Source organism: Callorhinchus milii, unplaced genomic scaffold (genome assembly GCF_018977255.1).
Source record: "Callorhinchus milii isolate IMCB2004 unplaced genomic scaffold, IMCB_Cmil_1.0 Scaffold12, whole genome shotgun sequence".
NCBI lineage: Eukaryota > Metazoa > Chordata > Chondrichthyes > Chimaeriformes > Callorhinchidae > Callorhinchus > Callorhinchus milii.
The window spans coordinates 370,058-387,264 of NW_024704753.1; the positions used below are offsets into that span (position 1 = coordinate 370,058).

The 17,207-nt window shown below is 37.1% G+C and overlaps 2 protein-coding genes across 3 annotated transcripts in view; one reads left to right on the forward strand and one right to left on the reverse strand.

Annotated features, from left to right (window-relative positions):
* Nucleotides 1–17,207, reverse strand: part of LOC103188779 (centromere protein P) — a 64,481-nt gene that overhangs the window by 18,956 nt on the left and 28,318 nt on the right. The window lies entirely within an intron of this gene.
* On the forward strand, nt 4,284–12,785 carry aspn (asporin (LRR class 1)). 2 transcript variants are annotated; one of them, XM_007908882.2, is made up of 8 exons: nt 4,284–4,331; nt 5,793–5,998; nt 6,826–6,938; nt 8,820–9,033; nt 9,841–9,954; nt 11,330–11,423; nt 12,046–12,184; nt 12,447–12,785. In XM_007908882.2, exons 1-8 carry the CDS (start codon nt 4,288–4,290, stop codon nt 12,642–12,644), a joined length of 1,122 nt encoding a protein of 373 aa, XP_007907073.1. In that variant the 5' UTR covers nt 4,284–4,287; the 3' UTR covers nt 12,645–12,785.

The following is a 17,207-nucleotide window of genomic DNA, read 5'->3' on the forward strand; positions in this document are numbered from 1 at the left end:
CTAGTTTACACTTTGTCTTTAAAATGTCACCTGTGGAATAAATATAATAATTACCTTGCATTTGACATAACTTATTATCACATTGTCAAAATGTCTCAAAGCGCTTCACAGGATTTTTACTGTAATTGTAAACAAACTCAGCAGACAATTTTTTTTGGTCAGCCGCACATCTGACACGTGTGTAAACCCATCACGATGCTTAAGAATATCCAAACCAAACTGAGAATTCCATGCATCCCACTTATACGTGGAAATTCTAGAGATATTTATTGGAATGGAAAGCACACTCTGTCATCCTTGCTTACCTAATTTCAGAGACTATTAGGCAATAATTAGAGACTATTAGGCAGTTGGCAAGAGTCAAGGCTCAGGGACCCTAGAGTGTGTGTTGGGGTAACTGTTGGAATCCAATCTGCTAAAAATGCATAGCTTGCCATCAATAGCACTGTCTGCCAAGCTTCCCCGCTGTCCATTTTAGGACCACCTTATCCATTAGTGCTTTGGATTTTAGTATCAAAAATATTTTTCAGACAGAATTCAAAGAAATGCATGTAGTGCTAAAGACCAGTTCTACACAGAGAGCTGAAGGTTAGTTTGATGGATGGTTTGGTCTAAAGGAACTTTACCACCAGAAATTCACTGTTGTGTTGCATAAACATCACAAACTGGAATGAACAACCATAGCACTTTCCCTCAACCCAGGTGAATAAGTTTAAACAGTATTAAATACTTGCAATTGTTTCAACACAGACTAAGCAACTGGAATGGTTCATTGGAGAAAAAGCCGTGTTTTCCATCTACAAGAGATTCATTTTTGGAGTGATACAAATTGTTATATGTGGATCATGTTATAGCTTTTCATAATAATATAATAATCCTTGTATTTGATAAATAACATTGAAATATCTCAAAGTGATTTACAGGTAGTTACTGAATGTGTTGAATGTAACAGTCAGTTTATACATAGCAAAGTCTCAAAAATAGTCATAAATTAATACCCAAATATTCTGGAGGACAGTTGATTCGCTTTTCCATAAGTGTCATGGGATCTTTATCACCCGCTTGAACAGTAATAATCTGTACCTTGGCTTAATATCTCATCTGAATGACATCACCCAGCCCTGAATTGGAGTGTTAGCCCAGGCTGCGAGCTCAGTCTTAATATAAACTCATATAACTCATAAACTTCTGATTTACAGGCAAAAGTGCTACCAACAGAGCCAGGCTGACTGACACCTGTGCTCGTGTGTCGGAGCACAAAGCCACTGAATTCACACGTGGAGTTCACACAGAGTTATTAATGAGGGAACGGATTTTGAATTTTATATAAAAACAATTTCACTTGGAAAAAAAATGCAAAACTCAAGTTGGTTGACAACCTAAGTAAAAAGGCCAGCACTGCAACCATCCTGGTTTGAAGGGTACATTAATACAATAAACAATGAATTCACTGGCATGCCACAGGAAAGCCTTCCATGCAGAAAGACAGTCATATTTAATTTCCTTCACTAGATTAGTATTGAAATACGTTCTCTTACAAATACTCTACTTAGTCAGCAACTTGTGGTGCATAGGATTTAGTTTGTGGTTGGTAAGTTGCCTCAAAGAAACTATAAGCAAATGGTTCCAAAACATTAGTGCTGACTACACATTTACTAAATTGTTCATGCTTATTTCATTGGAAAAATTCTAAACAAAGAATAGCTTCTTCTTCAAGGAATTGGCCAATAAACATTGTATTTAGTAACAATTCTCGGGGTACTTCTTCCTACCCACAAGATTCCTTCCATGAATTTCTTTCTAAACCGAATAACCCTGAAGTCTTTTAGATGACAGGAATTTGTCTAGTTACTTTTTGAAAATTGTTGCTTCTTGTTCCACATATGTTAGTTTTTTTTCCATAAAACTATCATTATTTTAATGAGGGACATGAGGAGGATGTCTCAAAGCGCTTCACAGAACTCAGTGTACAATGTAGTGACTGTATTTTGTAGATGAACACCTACAATTGTAACAGAATCTCCATCCATATTGTCTAGTCCCTTAACGGTAGTTTACCAAGAACATCTTACTACTGTAGTTGGAGTCTGCCTAACTAACTGAACCAATTAAACTTAAGATTTCTGTCTCAGACTATGATTTCACAGCATGTTTTTGAATATTTTATTTGCAACAGAATCTATTTTCTGATAAAGAAATTTTAGCTCAAACCTCAGGAAAACATTAAAGTGGCCCAAACATTAAATAGCACATTTGATATAAACGACCAGTGAACTGATGAGTCACCTCACGTGAAATCTGCATTTGTTTTGGTCAGCTGGGTGTCTGGCAAATGCAGAAACCCATCGCTATGCTTAAGAGACTCCAAACTAAATTCTATATAGAATTCTATACATCACACCTACGCTAGAAATTTCAGAGATATTGATTGAAATGAATGCACATTCCACAGTAAGATGTGGAGTCCTGTAGCTCAGTGGTTAGAGTACCCATCTCGCAAGCGAGAAACCTGGGTTCGATTCACGAGCAGGGCGAAACTTTGGGCAAGTAGGAACCCGGTTGTTAGTCGATTGGCAGATCGCTTTTCCAGGGATAATACTTCTTTCAAGAAAAATAATAATAATAAATTGGTCACTCAATCCACAACTGTTTGTGGGACACTGCTGTGTGCAATTGGCTGTATGTCGGAGTACAAAGCCCACAAAATATATTCACTTTATTGTATATTCTGTTAAGTGCTTTGAGACGTCTCAAAGACTTGATAAGACTCTGTATCAAATGCAAGGATTATTATTCTCTCCCTGGAGAAGTGCATTCCTGCTTACCTAATTCAAGTGAGTATTACTACAGGTTGACAGGAGCCAAGGCTTGGGATCCTAGAATATGTATTGGGGTTCTGCCACCTAAAACCACATAGCTTCCCAATGAAAGCACTGCCAAGCTTTTCCGCTGTTTGTCCAGCAAGGAACACCTTATCCATTAGGGTTGTGACTTGCAGGGTTAACAGGAGCTGAATAGAAAGAATTCTTACCCCCCGTGACTAGTCTCCCCTTCTCATTGACAGGTCCTGTCAATGAGCCAATGGGTTGTCATCAACAGTGCCTGGAGTATTGTGGACCTGCTTAGCTCAGGAACCGGACAACTGAGACCACCACAGAAGGTTGGCTCGATTCTAATGTTTCGTTACCAAGCTTTTCACCATGGAGCCAGTTCATCTCCAAGGATACCCTGCCCCCAGGAAGACAGTCACTAGTTGGTCATTTGACATCTAATAATTGCAGGCTTGAGTCCTCATTTAGGTAGATGGCAGCTCAGCATGAAATTCGCAGGAGCATTGCCACCATCTTCCTGTCCACAGCTCAGACACACATCCCTTCCCATTGAGTGATGCAGTTGGAGGTGTGGGGCTTGAGCAGTATCTGCTTACCTATCTACAAACCAATGAAGATGGATTCCTAGTGCTAGATGTACTCGAACTCAGACTCCAGGTAACGCCTTCCAGCAGTTGTTGCCTCATGCCTCAGAGTTTCCTCATCAGCTATTTGTTCGACACCTGCATTCAGGGTGGTGCAAGGATCTTTGCAGACCTGCTTGTGATATGCCAGCTACCTTGATGTTCTCGAGGTCCAAGATATTTACATCAATAAATAAATAACCCAACCCTCCAAGCTGGAATGAAATGCAGACTTTCTAAAATGGATTGAATATTCTGTGATAAAAAATATTTACACATTAATACAAATTAAACAAATGATAAATGGATTGACAGGTGGTCCCAGCAGAGAGAACGGAGAAGAAATCTGAACACCTTTTCAATAAATCTGTTAGAATGCGATAGTTTACTTAAAACAGTTTATATCGATGTGTGAAAAAATATTTCACTCAGATAAAGCAAGTCCTGTCCTTTAAATCTCTAGCTCCCTGTAACTAATCCACTTGTTGACACCTCCAGCAATAATACTTAGATTGGCATGATGCCATTTTTTAATCACTCCCGTTGGACTACAGGACTTCCTAGCAATTATAGAAATCATCCAGAAATCCAGCTAGATATTTTGGATCAGTTACAAGCACTGATGGAAAACACATGACCAGTTACAATGCGCTTTCAAAATTTGGTTGTGAGGAGTACGACGAGATGATCCATGAGCACATTTGTTTAAACATTACTCAACTGTTTGGGACACAGCACAACTTCCTTTTTAGTTATTAGTATTATTTGCCTTAAATTCTACAGAATTCTTCCAATACTTAATATCTTCGGAATAAAAATTGTCACGAACCTGGATGTTTTTTGGGTGGACAAGAAGTGTCTTCGGAGCTTCCGAAAGGTATGTGAATTTATGAAAGAAATCTAACGAGAAAAGTGCTTCACTCTGTGTAACAAATTCAAATTCCTATTTCTAAAATCTATAGATATCTATGTATTAATGATTAAAAGTGGAAATGTAAAATATAATTATCTTGCCTAATTTTATTAATGTTATATTCTTCTGCATTCGTTTATATAAGACTGTTTAATGTGTAAAAATTCTATAATTTTTCTATGAAAAATAAACACACAATTACCATTCACACTTCAATTATCTGAGTCAATAGAAGAGATTTGAACAAGCAACTTTCAATGTCATTTAAGCATTTTCAAAATTTTCCATTCATTGAGTTCCGTTTAAACGGAGCATTCATTATTACAAGACAATAATAAAAATGCATTTCCACAAACCAAAAATATTTATCAAAGGTATAAACTAAAAAAATCCAGTTGAAATAAATGTTTTATTCAAAAGACAATCATAAACACTTTGATGCTATCATTTGGGATGAATAAAATCAGTACTGTTTTTCTCAATGAACTTCATGGCAGATGATTTGTAAAATTTATTCCTGTTGTTTCTCACAATATTGCACTTTTGGCTCCAATGCACTATATTGTATCCAGAGGATAGAGAACATGGTTGCAGATCATGTTCAGCTTGACAGCTCACTACTGTACAAGTAGGAAGCTTTCTTCATTTGTTGTACGCCTTTACTAAGCAAACATTTCACCAAGGAAATAATTCACCCACTCCAAACGATTCTCTGTAACCACATTTGTGCTGTTTCAAAATTGCAGGTTGAGAGTTGGTTGGCACGATATTTATAAATTGCCATTAAATTACGTTCAATATTTGTAAACAAGATCAGGAATCAAAAGACACTGTTCTTGTATTAAGATTTAGTCAAGAGTTGCTTTAAATTTAAATAGATTTTTTGGTAAAATACAGGGTTGGCTTTCTAAGTGTTTATTTGAGCCATATTATACTTAGACAGACTATCAACTGCAAATCATTAAAAAATAAAATAAGTGTAATTAGCCCTTGATGCCAACATTATATTTCAATAGTGTCGGTGATAGTCAAAGTTATCTTAATTAGATATTCGTTTGACAGCAATCAAAATCCTTCTTTCCTAAACACTTAGAAAAGGTGTAACATCAAAATACTTGCTCTGCTGATGAGCATTACTGCATGTACATGGAGCACATTCAGCACACAAATCTTATAGCAAATGGTCTATCGTGATAAAAATACTAACCGGTTTATTGATGGTAGTGAGCATTCTGTATACCTTCATTCTATTGGTAAATATGCAAGAAATATCACAAAAAAGCTTTCCAAAAGCAATCAAGTCATATGTAATTGTTTCAGCACACAATGCCTGTAATAATAAGCTGCAAGGTATAATTATCAGTAGCTGGATATTGGTACTTTCTAACGTTGCTTTATTATTGATGTCTTCACTTTGTAAACTAGACGCATAATCCAGGATTGCACTATGAAAGTCTTTACGCTCCTGTCCATTGTGTCTCTGTGTTCCACAAAACCATTACTTCAGGATGAAGTCAGTCCTCTCATGGTAAAATACGACATTCCAGCAATACCTACTGCACACCATCCGATCTTCACTTGTCCACTGGAATGTACATGTCATATACGGGTAGTCCAATGCTCAGATGCTGGTAAGATTCTATTTTTTAATTTAAATTGAGATTTAGGAATATAGAATCAGGAAGCCATTTAGCCTCTTCAGTAATTTTATTAAATCATGGTAGTTCTTTCATTCCCATTTCCTTGCCTTTTCTCCTTAACCAGTTTACTTTTAAAGCACTAATCAACCCTTAACCTCCTCAGACGTAAAGAATATAAACTGTCGCACTGATTATAGCTAAGACCCTTCATCTTAGGTATTAAGATAGTAAATCAGATCTGGCCATACTCCAAAATACAAAATACTCCAAAATCCTTCTTAAGATTGGGTGCCCCAACTTCAAATGAGGTCTGCCAAGCATTCTATGTAACAGGAATCTGACTCAGGCTTCACATACTGGAGAGCTGTGTGATACAAGAGGTAGCAAAAGTAAATCTTGCAGCTATCAGAAATTGGCTACAAACATAACATTGAAGAAATGTTAACAGCAATGGCTGCCATTAACTGGAACCTGAAACTAGACAACCACAGGCTGTGGACTGTTCCAAGCAGCCTCCAAGCTGATGCTGAGTGGGCAGAGCAATCCTACTCACTGAAAGGAAACCCTTCAAAGCTCTCTGAGAGAACTACTGTTATAACTAAATTATACTGATCTTTAAACACCTCACCTCCCCTGCTTAGCATGACTATTTCACGAGTGTGGTAAGCAGAAGACCATAGCTTATAATAAGACAACCATTTCTATGGATGAAATTCAGATGATGCACAATATTCAGTGGAACACGGGAATCAGTAATATTGTGATTGTATATTATTGTGTAAACATATAAAACCAGAAACTAATTTGTTGTTTCTTAGGTTTAAGGTCAGTGCCAGCACAAATTCCCAGAAGCACGGTCATGCTTGATCTTCAGAACAACAAAATTAGTGAAATAAAAGAAAATGATTTCAAGAATCTTCCTTCACTCTATGTAAGCCAATATGGTTCCATGTCCCTGTGCTATCCATTCTTTTGTTAATTCTTGAATTCCAATTACGTTTATTCAGCTCAGAAATGAACATAAAAATCTCATTCTTGGAAAAAAAGGTTGACTTCCACATGAATAGAATTTTCCACTTATAGGGAGAAAAATAAATCACTTGGAGCATTACCTCTTAAAGACCTTCCTAATGTCGCACTGCCATTTCCCCACAAAGTTGAATGTAAAGCCTCATTATGAACTGTACTTTTAGTTCTTTGACTGGAGGTGTAGCAAAGCAACCCCAAGAGTGACAACATAAGCAACATAATGCATATATATACCTCAAATACACCAAACAGTCCCATAGCTCAGTGGTTAGAGCACTCGCCACGCAGGCGAGAGACCTGGAATCAATTCCTGGCAGGGCGAAATGTTGGACAAGTTTCCTTACTCCACACGCCTTGGTTTACCTAGCCGTAAGTAGAAACCCGATTAGCGGATCGCTTTTCCGGGGGTAATAATTCCTTAAATTTTTTTTAAAAAAATTGGTCCACGGATGTTTCTGGGACACTGCTGTGCGCAATTGGCTTCAGCGTTTCGCTCAGAAAATACTATTTCACAATTCATTTTACAATTGACCTGGGTTCAATTCTCAGCAGGACAAAATGTTGGGCAAGTTTTCTTACTCAACACGCTTCTGCTTACCTAGCAGTAAGTATGAACCCGGTTGTTAGTGGATTGGCAGATCGCTTTCCGAGATTAATAATCCCTTCAAAAATACAATAAAATAAAAATTTGGTCACTCAATCCACGACTGTTTGTAGGACATTGCTGTGTGCAATTGGCTGTCGCATTTTGCCCACAAAGTATATAGGCAACTCATGTCTCAAAGGCATGATAAGGCACTACATCAAATGCAAGGATTATTATTATTATCATTTAGGAACTGGCAGTGAGACTCAGAAAAGTATGTGTTTTGCCCAGCTATGATCACAGCAGTGCTGATTGGGTTTGTTATCTTGAGCCGTCAGATCAGAATACTAACATTGGGAAAGTAAGCAAGCTACTGCTGGCATTAGGGAAATTTAAGGACATTATAACACTAGAGATATCCATACAAACAATGAAATCAACTGTGGGAATGTTGTGCTTGGTGGGGACTACAAAATAGTTCTCATTTAGCTCTTGCTTTGTTCCAGGTGCATTGAATCATAAATAATCCTTGATATAGCACCTTATACTTTTATTGAAACATCTCAAAGTGCTTCACAGAAATTACTGTGTAATGTAATGTTATATATAATAAGCGCTTCAGAAATTACTGTGAAATGTAGTGTTATATATTTGTAGACATGAAGGCATGTGCTCCTTTTATTTCTCCCCCTTCCCTTTTCCTCGGATATCATTAACATAGAAAGAAACATTTTTGGCTTCACTGGATCTGGTTCTCAGAACTCTCCAATTCAAAGGTGTGAATATTAATGATCAGTTCATTAAAATTATCTCCTTCAACAGTCGTGGCACCAAAGTAAGTATGCCTGGATTCCAATGGAGAGAATGGCCCTTGCTCATAATATTCAGTGACACATAACCTTGGCTGAACCTGGACTGCACTTTAATTGACTGTACTTCAGACACAATTGAACTGTACAAACAGAACATTTTCATGTAATATATCTGGATTGGATCCAACCCAGGTCCCAGAGGTGAAAGGCTAATTTGCACAACCCAGACCTGCAGAATGAAAGTATTTAATTCACATGAAATAGTACCTAAATGGAATTTGTTGCTCAATCTGTCAGGACAATAATACAGTATTTCTGTTTGCATATTTAACTAGATTTAGCACCATTTTATGTCCAGAATGTAAAACTATTTTTTCCTGTCTAGGCACTTTTTCTGATTAATAATCAGATACATAAAATGCATCCAAAAGCTTTTAAATCGATTAAGCACTTGAAATTGCTTTACCTTTCATGGAATCTGATGCCTCAGGTTCCCACCAATTTACCCAAATCACTTGTGGAACTAAGAATTGATGACAACAAAATTAAGAAAGTACAGAAGGATGTTTTTAATGGAATGAAGCACTTACACGTTTTGGGTAAGCTTACGTGGTTGATGTTTTACATAAACATAATTTTACTTCTACAACTGGAACAGGGTTAACTAGAGGGGTGATTGATAAGACTCTTTCAAGAAACAGCTTGATACTGTAATGGGAAGATAGGTAATTGGTAGCGCCCTTGCTTCTGGGTCAGAAGATCATGACTTCAAGCCCACATCAGGACTTCAGGTCATAGACTAGGCTGATACACTAGTGCAGTACTGGGGAGTAGCCTTTGATTGTCAGAGGTGGTCCTGAAACAGGCTATTGCACAAGGATAATTTCAACAGACTAATTTCCTTACATGTTCTAAATGTCGTCCATCTTGACCCTGGGCTACAGTGGGTGCACCTGCCTGCCCAGAGCTTCACCACTCGATTTGTGCTCAGGAAACCAAAGTATCTCCTTTTCAGAGAAGACATTTCCCATATTTATTTTCTTAGTTTTAGATAAGAGCATTTTAGATTCAGAATGCTTCTTCATTTCCTTCCTCAGATAATTGTTTCCCATTAATTTGTTTTTAGCTCAAAACCCCTCTTGTTTGACCTTTTCCCAGAGTCCATCTTAACCTTGTTTAAAGGAATATTTATTCCCCAATTTGACCTGTTCACATTTGCTTCATTCTTGCCAACTTCAGAGTATTCAAGCTTTGATGTTATTTTGATTAAAATAAGTTTGCAATTAAAACCAGTAATAACAACCTCTGTAAAACACATCCACTAGAAATAAACATTTATATTTTTTCTGCAGTAAACTCCAAGCAAAACTCTTAGATCTGTTAATAGTGAATCCATTACTTTGCAGAGTTGAGTGGAAATCCGCTGGACACTCCTGGTATTGAACCTGAGGCTTTTAATGGGGTACCCCAACTATTTTATATAAGGATTTCACAGGCAAAGCTATCTTCAGTTCCAAAGAGTAAGTTTGCTTTCAATTACTCGTTTTTTGTTGCTGATTTATTCAGAGAAATGGTCAGGGAAACAAACGTATTTACAACTATTAGATACAACCAAAGATTTATGAAAGCCACAAAGCAAAACTTGAGCAGTTACAATGGTAACCTCTTGTAACCTAGCAATGTAACCACCAACCGCCGATCATGGACAGCTTGGTAGGGAGGAGCAAGACCATGAAGGGCTTTAAAAGTGAACAAGATTTAATTTGTTCTTCGAGGAGAACAACACGTTCAGTGTTTCCGCCAACATTGCCAATTTAAGAGATTTTAATATAATGATATTTGATATTAATGAAAGCAACTAGTTTTTGGTGAGAGAATAGCATTTAACAGATGTGAGAGTGACAAACATAGGTTCAGGATTCAGGTAACAGTAGACACTGACATTGCTTCCTTGCTAATGTAAACTACAGTGGGAGCGATACTAGTTATCAGCTGATACATTTCCATTCTGAGAAAGGTGAATCAAATTACATTCCCATTCCTTTCTTTTCTTTCTCTCCCCACCCAATTAGGCAAATCACGATATCAGGGGAATCAAATAATCCTCCGGCTGGTAACTCTATAGTGTCGATGAGAAACAGAAAATACAGTAGAAAAGGGAACAGGATATGAGGATATAGGGATCCCCATAGTTTAATAGCCCTAATAAGCTGGACATCCTTATGTTCTCTAAAGGCAGAAATGTGCTTACACAGTGCAGTACTATTTCCACACAGTGGCAAGCTAAGATGAACAATTATTGCGTTGACATAATTTGTTCAATGCTGGAGCCAGAAAAGGGGGTGAAAGTTATGTGTGAAGGTAAAGAGCCCAAGTTTAAATAGTGGAGACACCAGGGTGGACAAACATTTGGGAGTTAAGCTTGCTGGTCTGTGCTATAATACTGTACTTGTATCGTTTCCTTACTTTCTTGATATTAATGAAAGTAAAAACTAATGTCATGTTTAATAGCTTAGCATCATTTTACATTAATACAGAAAGTACCCTGCTACTGTGTGTGTGTGTGAAGTGTTAAACTGAGGCCCATCTGCCTGTTCAATTAGATGATAAATACCCCATGATACTGTGGGAAAAACAGGGCGTTTTCCCTGGTATCCAGGCCAACAGTCTTTCTGATCAATTGGTCATTCACTTCATGGATGTTAAATTGCAATATACAATAATTCACCTACAAAACATACAATCAATTCACTTTACAGTATATTCTGTGAAGCGCTTTGAGACATCTCGAAGATGTGATGGGACCCTATATCAAATCCAAGTATATTTATTATTAATAAAAAAACTAACTAGTACGATTCAGATATTTATACTTTGTACAATTTTTCACCAAAGATCTACCATCCAACCTCTATGAATTGTACCTTGACTCTAACAAGATTTCAATGGTGGAACTTGAGGATTTTAGACGATATAAACACCTCTACAGGTAAGAATGTCTGGTTTGTTTTAAAATAGATAGAGAAAATGAGTAGGCGGTGCCATCAGGGCTCTCCAATTGCATGGCGGCCTGTGTATCCTGGATAGTCCACAACCCCACTGGTGTTAAGTGTTGCTATCTTGTCAGCATGGCACTTCATTGTCTCAATTATTTCCATGCTTTTTGTGAGTAGCAGAGCATGTGACCAAAGGTGTAAACGGTGGGAGTTTGAGTCAGGTGGGTCCAGCTGGACCATGGAGGGACGTCAAATAGGATATTGGTCAGCTCACCTGTCCGGCTTGACCTGTAAATGCCTTTATGTATTACAATTCTGACTTAATTTAAGGCTTTGAAGTGTTGTCATTTGCATGCTTGTCACCAATGAATAGTTTGAATTATTTTTGAGTTGTCCGTATTTTACTCGTTAATATAAACGGGATATGGTTTTGTCCTCAAAGCCCCCTGACTCTAGCCACTGAGCAATTGGGTATAGATACCAGCTCCGTAACAGTAATATAGGGAGAAAGGAAAAGAGAGCTCTTCTGAAGTCAGGCTTGGGATAGAGGTGAAAACATTGCTATGTATCCTGAACATTTTAAGCTTGATAACCCTACTTGTTTCCTCTCTTCAGGCTGGACTTGGGATATAACCAAATTAAAGAGGTTGAAAATGGCAGTTTAGCCTATCTTTCTAATGTAAGACAGATCCATTTGGAAAACAACAAGCTTAAGAGAGTTCCTCCTGGTCTAAATGAACTGAAATATCTTCAGGTAAGTAGGCAAACAGTTTGCATAGTTTCCATTTTTATTTTAATTATTGTAGCGTATTCTAGAGTAAATCTAAAAATTGAGCATTTTTGTCTCTATTAAAGCAGCAGTTTTGCCAATAAACAAATGCAAAAATGTGTTTTTATAGAACAGAAACTCTTTGTTTTGGAAATAAAAGCTGAAAAATGGTAGTACTAAAATTCCAACAAAAAGATTTCCATGTTTTCTAATGTACAGATATAAACAACTANTTTTTTGTGTGCAGGTAGTATACCTTCATAATAACAATATTAGCAGCGTTGATGTAAATGACTTCTGTCCAAGGGGATCTGGAATTAAGAGAGCCTTCTACAATGGAATCAGTCTTTTTGGAAATCCTGTGAAATACTGGGAAATTCAACCGGCTTCTTTTCGATGTGTGTCCAGTGCCTATGGGTTGCATCTTGGAAATTTCAAGAAGTAAAGGAAGCAGAACAATGTGAACAGATAGTGCTCTTTATGGAGAATGGGATTAATTTCCATTTGCCAATATATTAACCAACAAGAGGAATATATCCCTATGAAGACCTCTGCTCTCAGCATATGGACAGTACTTTACTGTGGTATGTACAGAGAGGAAGTCAACTGCAGCAATTGGGGTTATCTGAAGCAGTAATACATAATGCCAAGCAGTTTAGGTTTCTGTAAACAGCTCTATTTTACTGTATCTACACAGACAAGTACCTTCCCTATACTGACATTGTTCTGGAATTACTAGATCCACTGCAACAACAAGATTGATTAAATATAGTTCTGTTGCAGTTTTAATCTATTCCATTTAAACAGATAGTAGGATAGATACTGTATATTTAATCAATGAGCAAGTAAATACTCAGTTACATGTCTGTTGCACACCATTTGCGTGAACACGTAAGAAAAGCGCAGGTTTCAATGCAGTAAACAATCCAGCCCATTCACAATTAATTCCCAGAGCTATACCTCTATACCTGCCAAGCCAATTTGGATCAATTGCAAGTATGACATTATGTTATTTGTATTTTACTTTCTTAAAACCAACACCACCAGGCAAGAATTCCATTATTACTTGTTTAACAACATATTAATGTACAATTACCATCCAATTAATTATCTCTATCACCGTGTCCATTTGAAAAACAATGTGAATAGCAGGGCATGCCAGAATAGTATCAATATAATTATAGCATTGTACTTTTTTTAAAAAAAAACACCCTTTTTAATATTACTTGAATATTAATCCCAGAAGTTATTAGCACTATAGTCATACTATTATTGATGCTAAACGTTTTGCTAGAATAACTGTACTTTGCTGACAAAGGATAAACTTCTAGAACATTTCAGGATATATACTGGAAGATAAAAGAAGGCATCCTAGTAACTTCCATACAGTGAGTCAAAAACTACATCAGTATTTATTTCTGATAGTGAATCATTTAATTCATGATAAACGATCACACATTAGTTTGTTGCCTCTAATTTCTATTCACAGGCACCTTTTACATACAGAAATGTGATGAATCGTTTAGCAGTATTACACGCAAGTTCATACATTACTTTGAATTGCAACTAGCTCCTGTTTGTGCTTGGAATTCACTACTACCCTGAAATGGGAATAGGAATATGGCTGAAATAATTATACTGCTTTCAATTACCAAAATACACAGTGAATTCCCTTTACAATATATTCTGTGAAGCTTTGAGACGTCTCAACAACGTGATAAGGCACTCTATCAAATGCAAATGCAAGGATTATTATTATTTATCATTGCCAAATGCTTTTTGTTTAAAATTTAAGGCTTCTCTTCTATATATAAATTGCAGAAATTAACATGAGTTTATGAATATTTTATAACTTCTTCCTGGTGATTTTAGTGGCTGTGCTCTATCATTCAGTAATAAAAAAATACAGTATTCAGAGAAAAACAATGATGTACAATAACTTAGATTGTCTTTTGTATTGCCACAAGTCTTAGCATTGGGGACTCCAATGGGTCGATTACAATTGACTTCTTGGAGCAGCAACAAGTGGCCCACCAAAGTCCTGCACCAACCCAGGCGAGTCCACACCAGTTTCAGTAACTACCGAGCCACAATACCCATGGAGTAGCCAAAAATGAAGAAAAGTTCAATAAAGAAAACTTTATTTGGTCGGCCGACCATAAAGGTTGGAGACACTTGTCTTAGCACAACTCTGCAGCTGGTGTACTCTCACGCACCAGGCTCCGTGACCCCATCACTCCCACCCTCGCCCGACTCCACTGGCTCCCCATCCCCCAGAGGATTGAGTTCAAGATCCTCGTCCTCACCTTTAAGGCCATCCGTGGCCTTGCCCCCTCCTACCTCTCTGACCTGCTGACTCCCTACCAACCTGCCCGCTCCCTCCGTTCATCGGGCTCCGGCTGCTCCATATCTGCCAGCCTCTCTGCCCCCACAATCTGGAACTCCATCCAACGATCCCTTCGCCTTGTTTCCTTCCTTGCCTCCTTCAAGGCTGGTCTCAAGACCCTTCTCTTCGACCATGCCTTTGGTCTCTCTCCCACCCCTCTGCCTTCCCTCACCCCTACACCATCCCCCCCATGCTTGATATCAGAAGACAATAAATATTAAATCATTGTAAAGATTCACTAAATAATGGATTACATGTATGTAATGCATTAATATTTAACTACTTTTAATAAACAATAAAAACTATTTGACAATCAACAACCAGGATTTCTTTTTAAGAAGAAAACATGGGAACTGCATGATAATTTGAGCAGTGCATGGTCAGGGAGTTTTCATTTTGTTTTGGCTAGAAAACTATCCTTATGATCCTAGAAAGATATTTCAGCAATCATGCTAAGGGAAAAGAAAATTAGCTAGCAACCCACAGGCAAAAGACCAAAATCTTGTAAATGGTAATTGAAAAAAGATTAAATTGCTTAAATTGGAGACGACTACGTGTACAGATTATGTGAAGTTAATATTTTACACGAGCAGAATTCTGGTTTGCATTCAGTGCTAGAGGTTGGAAATCAGTGCTCAGTGCCTGTGTGCACTGCCAATGTTAATCATGCTTTTCACAAAACTCACAGGTGGTCTTTGCTGCAATGTTTTGGAAGAATGTGCAAAAGATGGAAAGTAAGCGGAGACTTACTTTCTTTACGAGAGAAGCAGCCTTCAAAAGAAATGGAAGGAGAAAACAAGGAGTTAAATAGAGGCCAGGATGAAAAGCTGCTTAATAATTTGGTAGAGAGGGGAAAAAGAAATGGGAGAGAAGGCTAAGCCATGTTGAAAACAAGAGAAAAGGAAAAGATAAAATGGACATGGAGTCATTAAAGAGATTTTAAAGCAGCTAACTGTATAGTGAGTGAAGGTTTGCGTTCGACCTGTTTTTCTTCCCCTTATTATTAACATTATGGACAACAGAAAATATCTTGCATGCAGGAACCTGACACTGGCATAAATAACACTGGAACTATTGTGTTCAGATAGCCTATTTATTAAAGTAAGCATAGAAAATACTGTTGCTTTATAGTTTGCTGAGGGAAATGTGTAGGAACAATATATCAAGAATTCGTACACAAATGGTAACAGAAAACGACAATGAAACATTCCTGTCAAATCTGCTGTAGTCTGATCATCTAGTTATTGCAATCCTTACCATGAGAGGGAGATATGCACTCACAGACAACTGCAGAAGAAATCAAAGATATGAGTAGCTAAATATTCAAATAATCTGAATCAATCAATGGACAGTTTCCCCCTCAAAGAAAGTAAATGCTAATACACTTGAAACACAACATGTTGCACATTGGATATGAGCCTTTACTGCAATAAAGTAAGGAAACACAAGAGGTTACAGATTTTAGGGTTCAAGATCTGCTGGAGATCGAATACTTATCATGTTTGTTGCATAATAAACAGATAGGATGATATCTATAACATGACTTAAAGGATTCATAGTTCATTGTCCAACAAAAATTCTAACCGAAATGTCACAAGCTTTTAAAATGGATTAAAACTTAAAACATATCACTTGATTGACTGAACATTTTTATTATGAATATTTCTAATGGATTTTAATGTACAGTAAACACCATCAGAATTCACTTTCAGCATCATATGGGTATCAACTGTATGGTCTGATTCAATTCTCCACTGTCACAATCCTTGCTAGATATAAATGTCTTATGTAGAATTACATAGACTGTATATCACTGAAACAGGCTAACTTGTTCATCAATATTTATGCTTCCCAAATGCCTTCACCCATCTTAATGCCCTCTTCCTACAGCAGCCTTCTATTCCCTTCCATTTGTGGACTTTAATTTTTCTGCATGCTCTGAATCGTTTCAGACTAATCCCTATTCACTTCTCCTTTATGTATGCAGCACAGTTCTGTATAAAACACATTACTAGATTTGAATATACTTTTAAAGAAATGACCATTTAATATAAAGTTGAAGTAAAGAAGTTATTTGATCACATTGAATGATTTTCAGGATGTGGTGGTTAATGATTACTGACCAGTTTATCTTTCCAAAGCCAAATTTCTAAGAGAAAACATATGGGAAATTGTGGAGCAAATCAGACTGTTCTGTATGCTACATGCCACGTATTGCATACCATTAGAAATCTGACAACAGTTTTAACAAGCACACTGTGGCCCTACTTACCAACCTTCAAGCACAGATTAGTCTAAAAAGTTTCAGAGCAAGTAAAAAAATAAACCAATGGAAAATGTATTCTCCCTTTGAAGAATATGGACATGTATTTTTGGCAATCAGCCCTTTGCTGTACTAAACTCCCTTTAATACAGGATAGCTTTGAACTAACTCAACAAATCTGGATAAATACTTGAAAAATCCCAAATGAGACTGAATTTTGAACCATCATTGCCAGGAATAATATCTGCATTCTGGCAAACAATACTAGCAATTCTGCAAAATGTCACTTGTTTATTTTATAGCTTGCCATAAATTAAGCACAAAACCTTTAGTATATTTGAAATAAATCAGTGATGCAC

Coding starts and splice junctions, on each gene's coding strand:
- aspn (XM_007908882.2), top strand. CDS start 4,288: ATGTTTTTTGGGTGGACAAGAAGTGTCTTCGGAGCTTCCGAAAG. Junction 6,939..8,819: donor AGAATCTTCCTTCACTCTAT/GTAAGCCAATAT, acceptor TTTCCTGTCTAG/GCACTTTTTCTGATTAATAA. Junction 12,185..12,446: donor ATGAACTGAAATATCTTCAG/GTAAGTAGGCAA, acceptor TTTTGTGTGCAG/GTAGTATACCTTCATAATAA.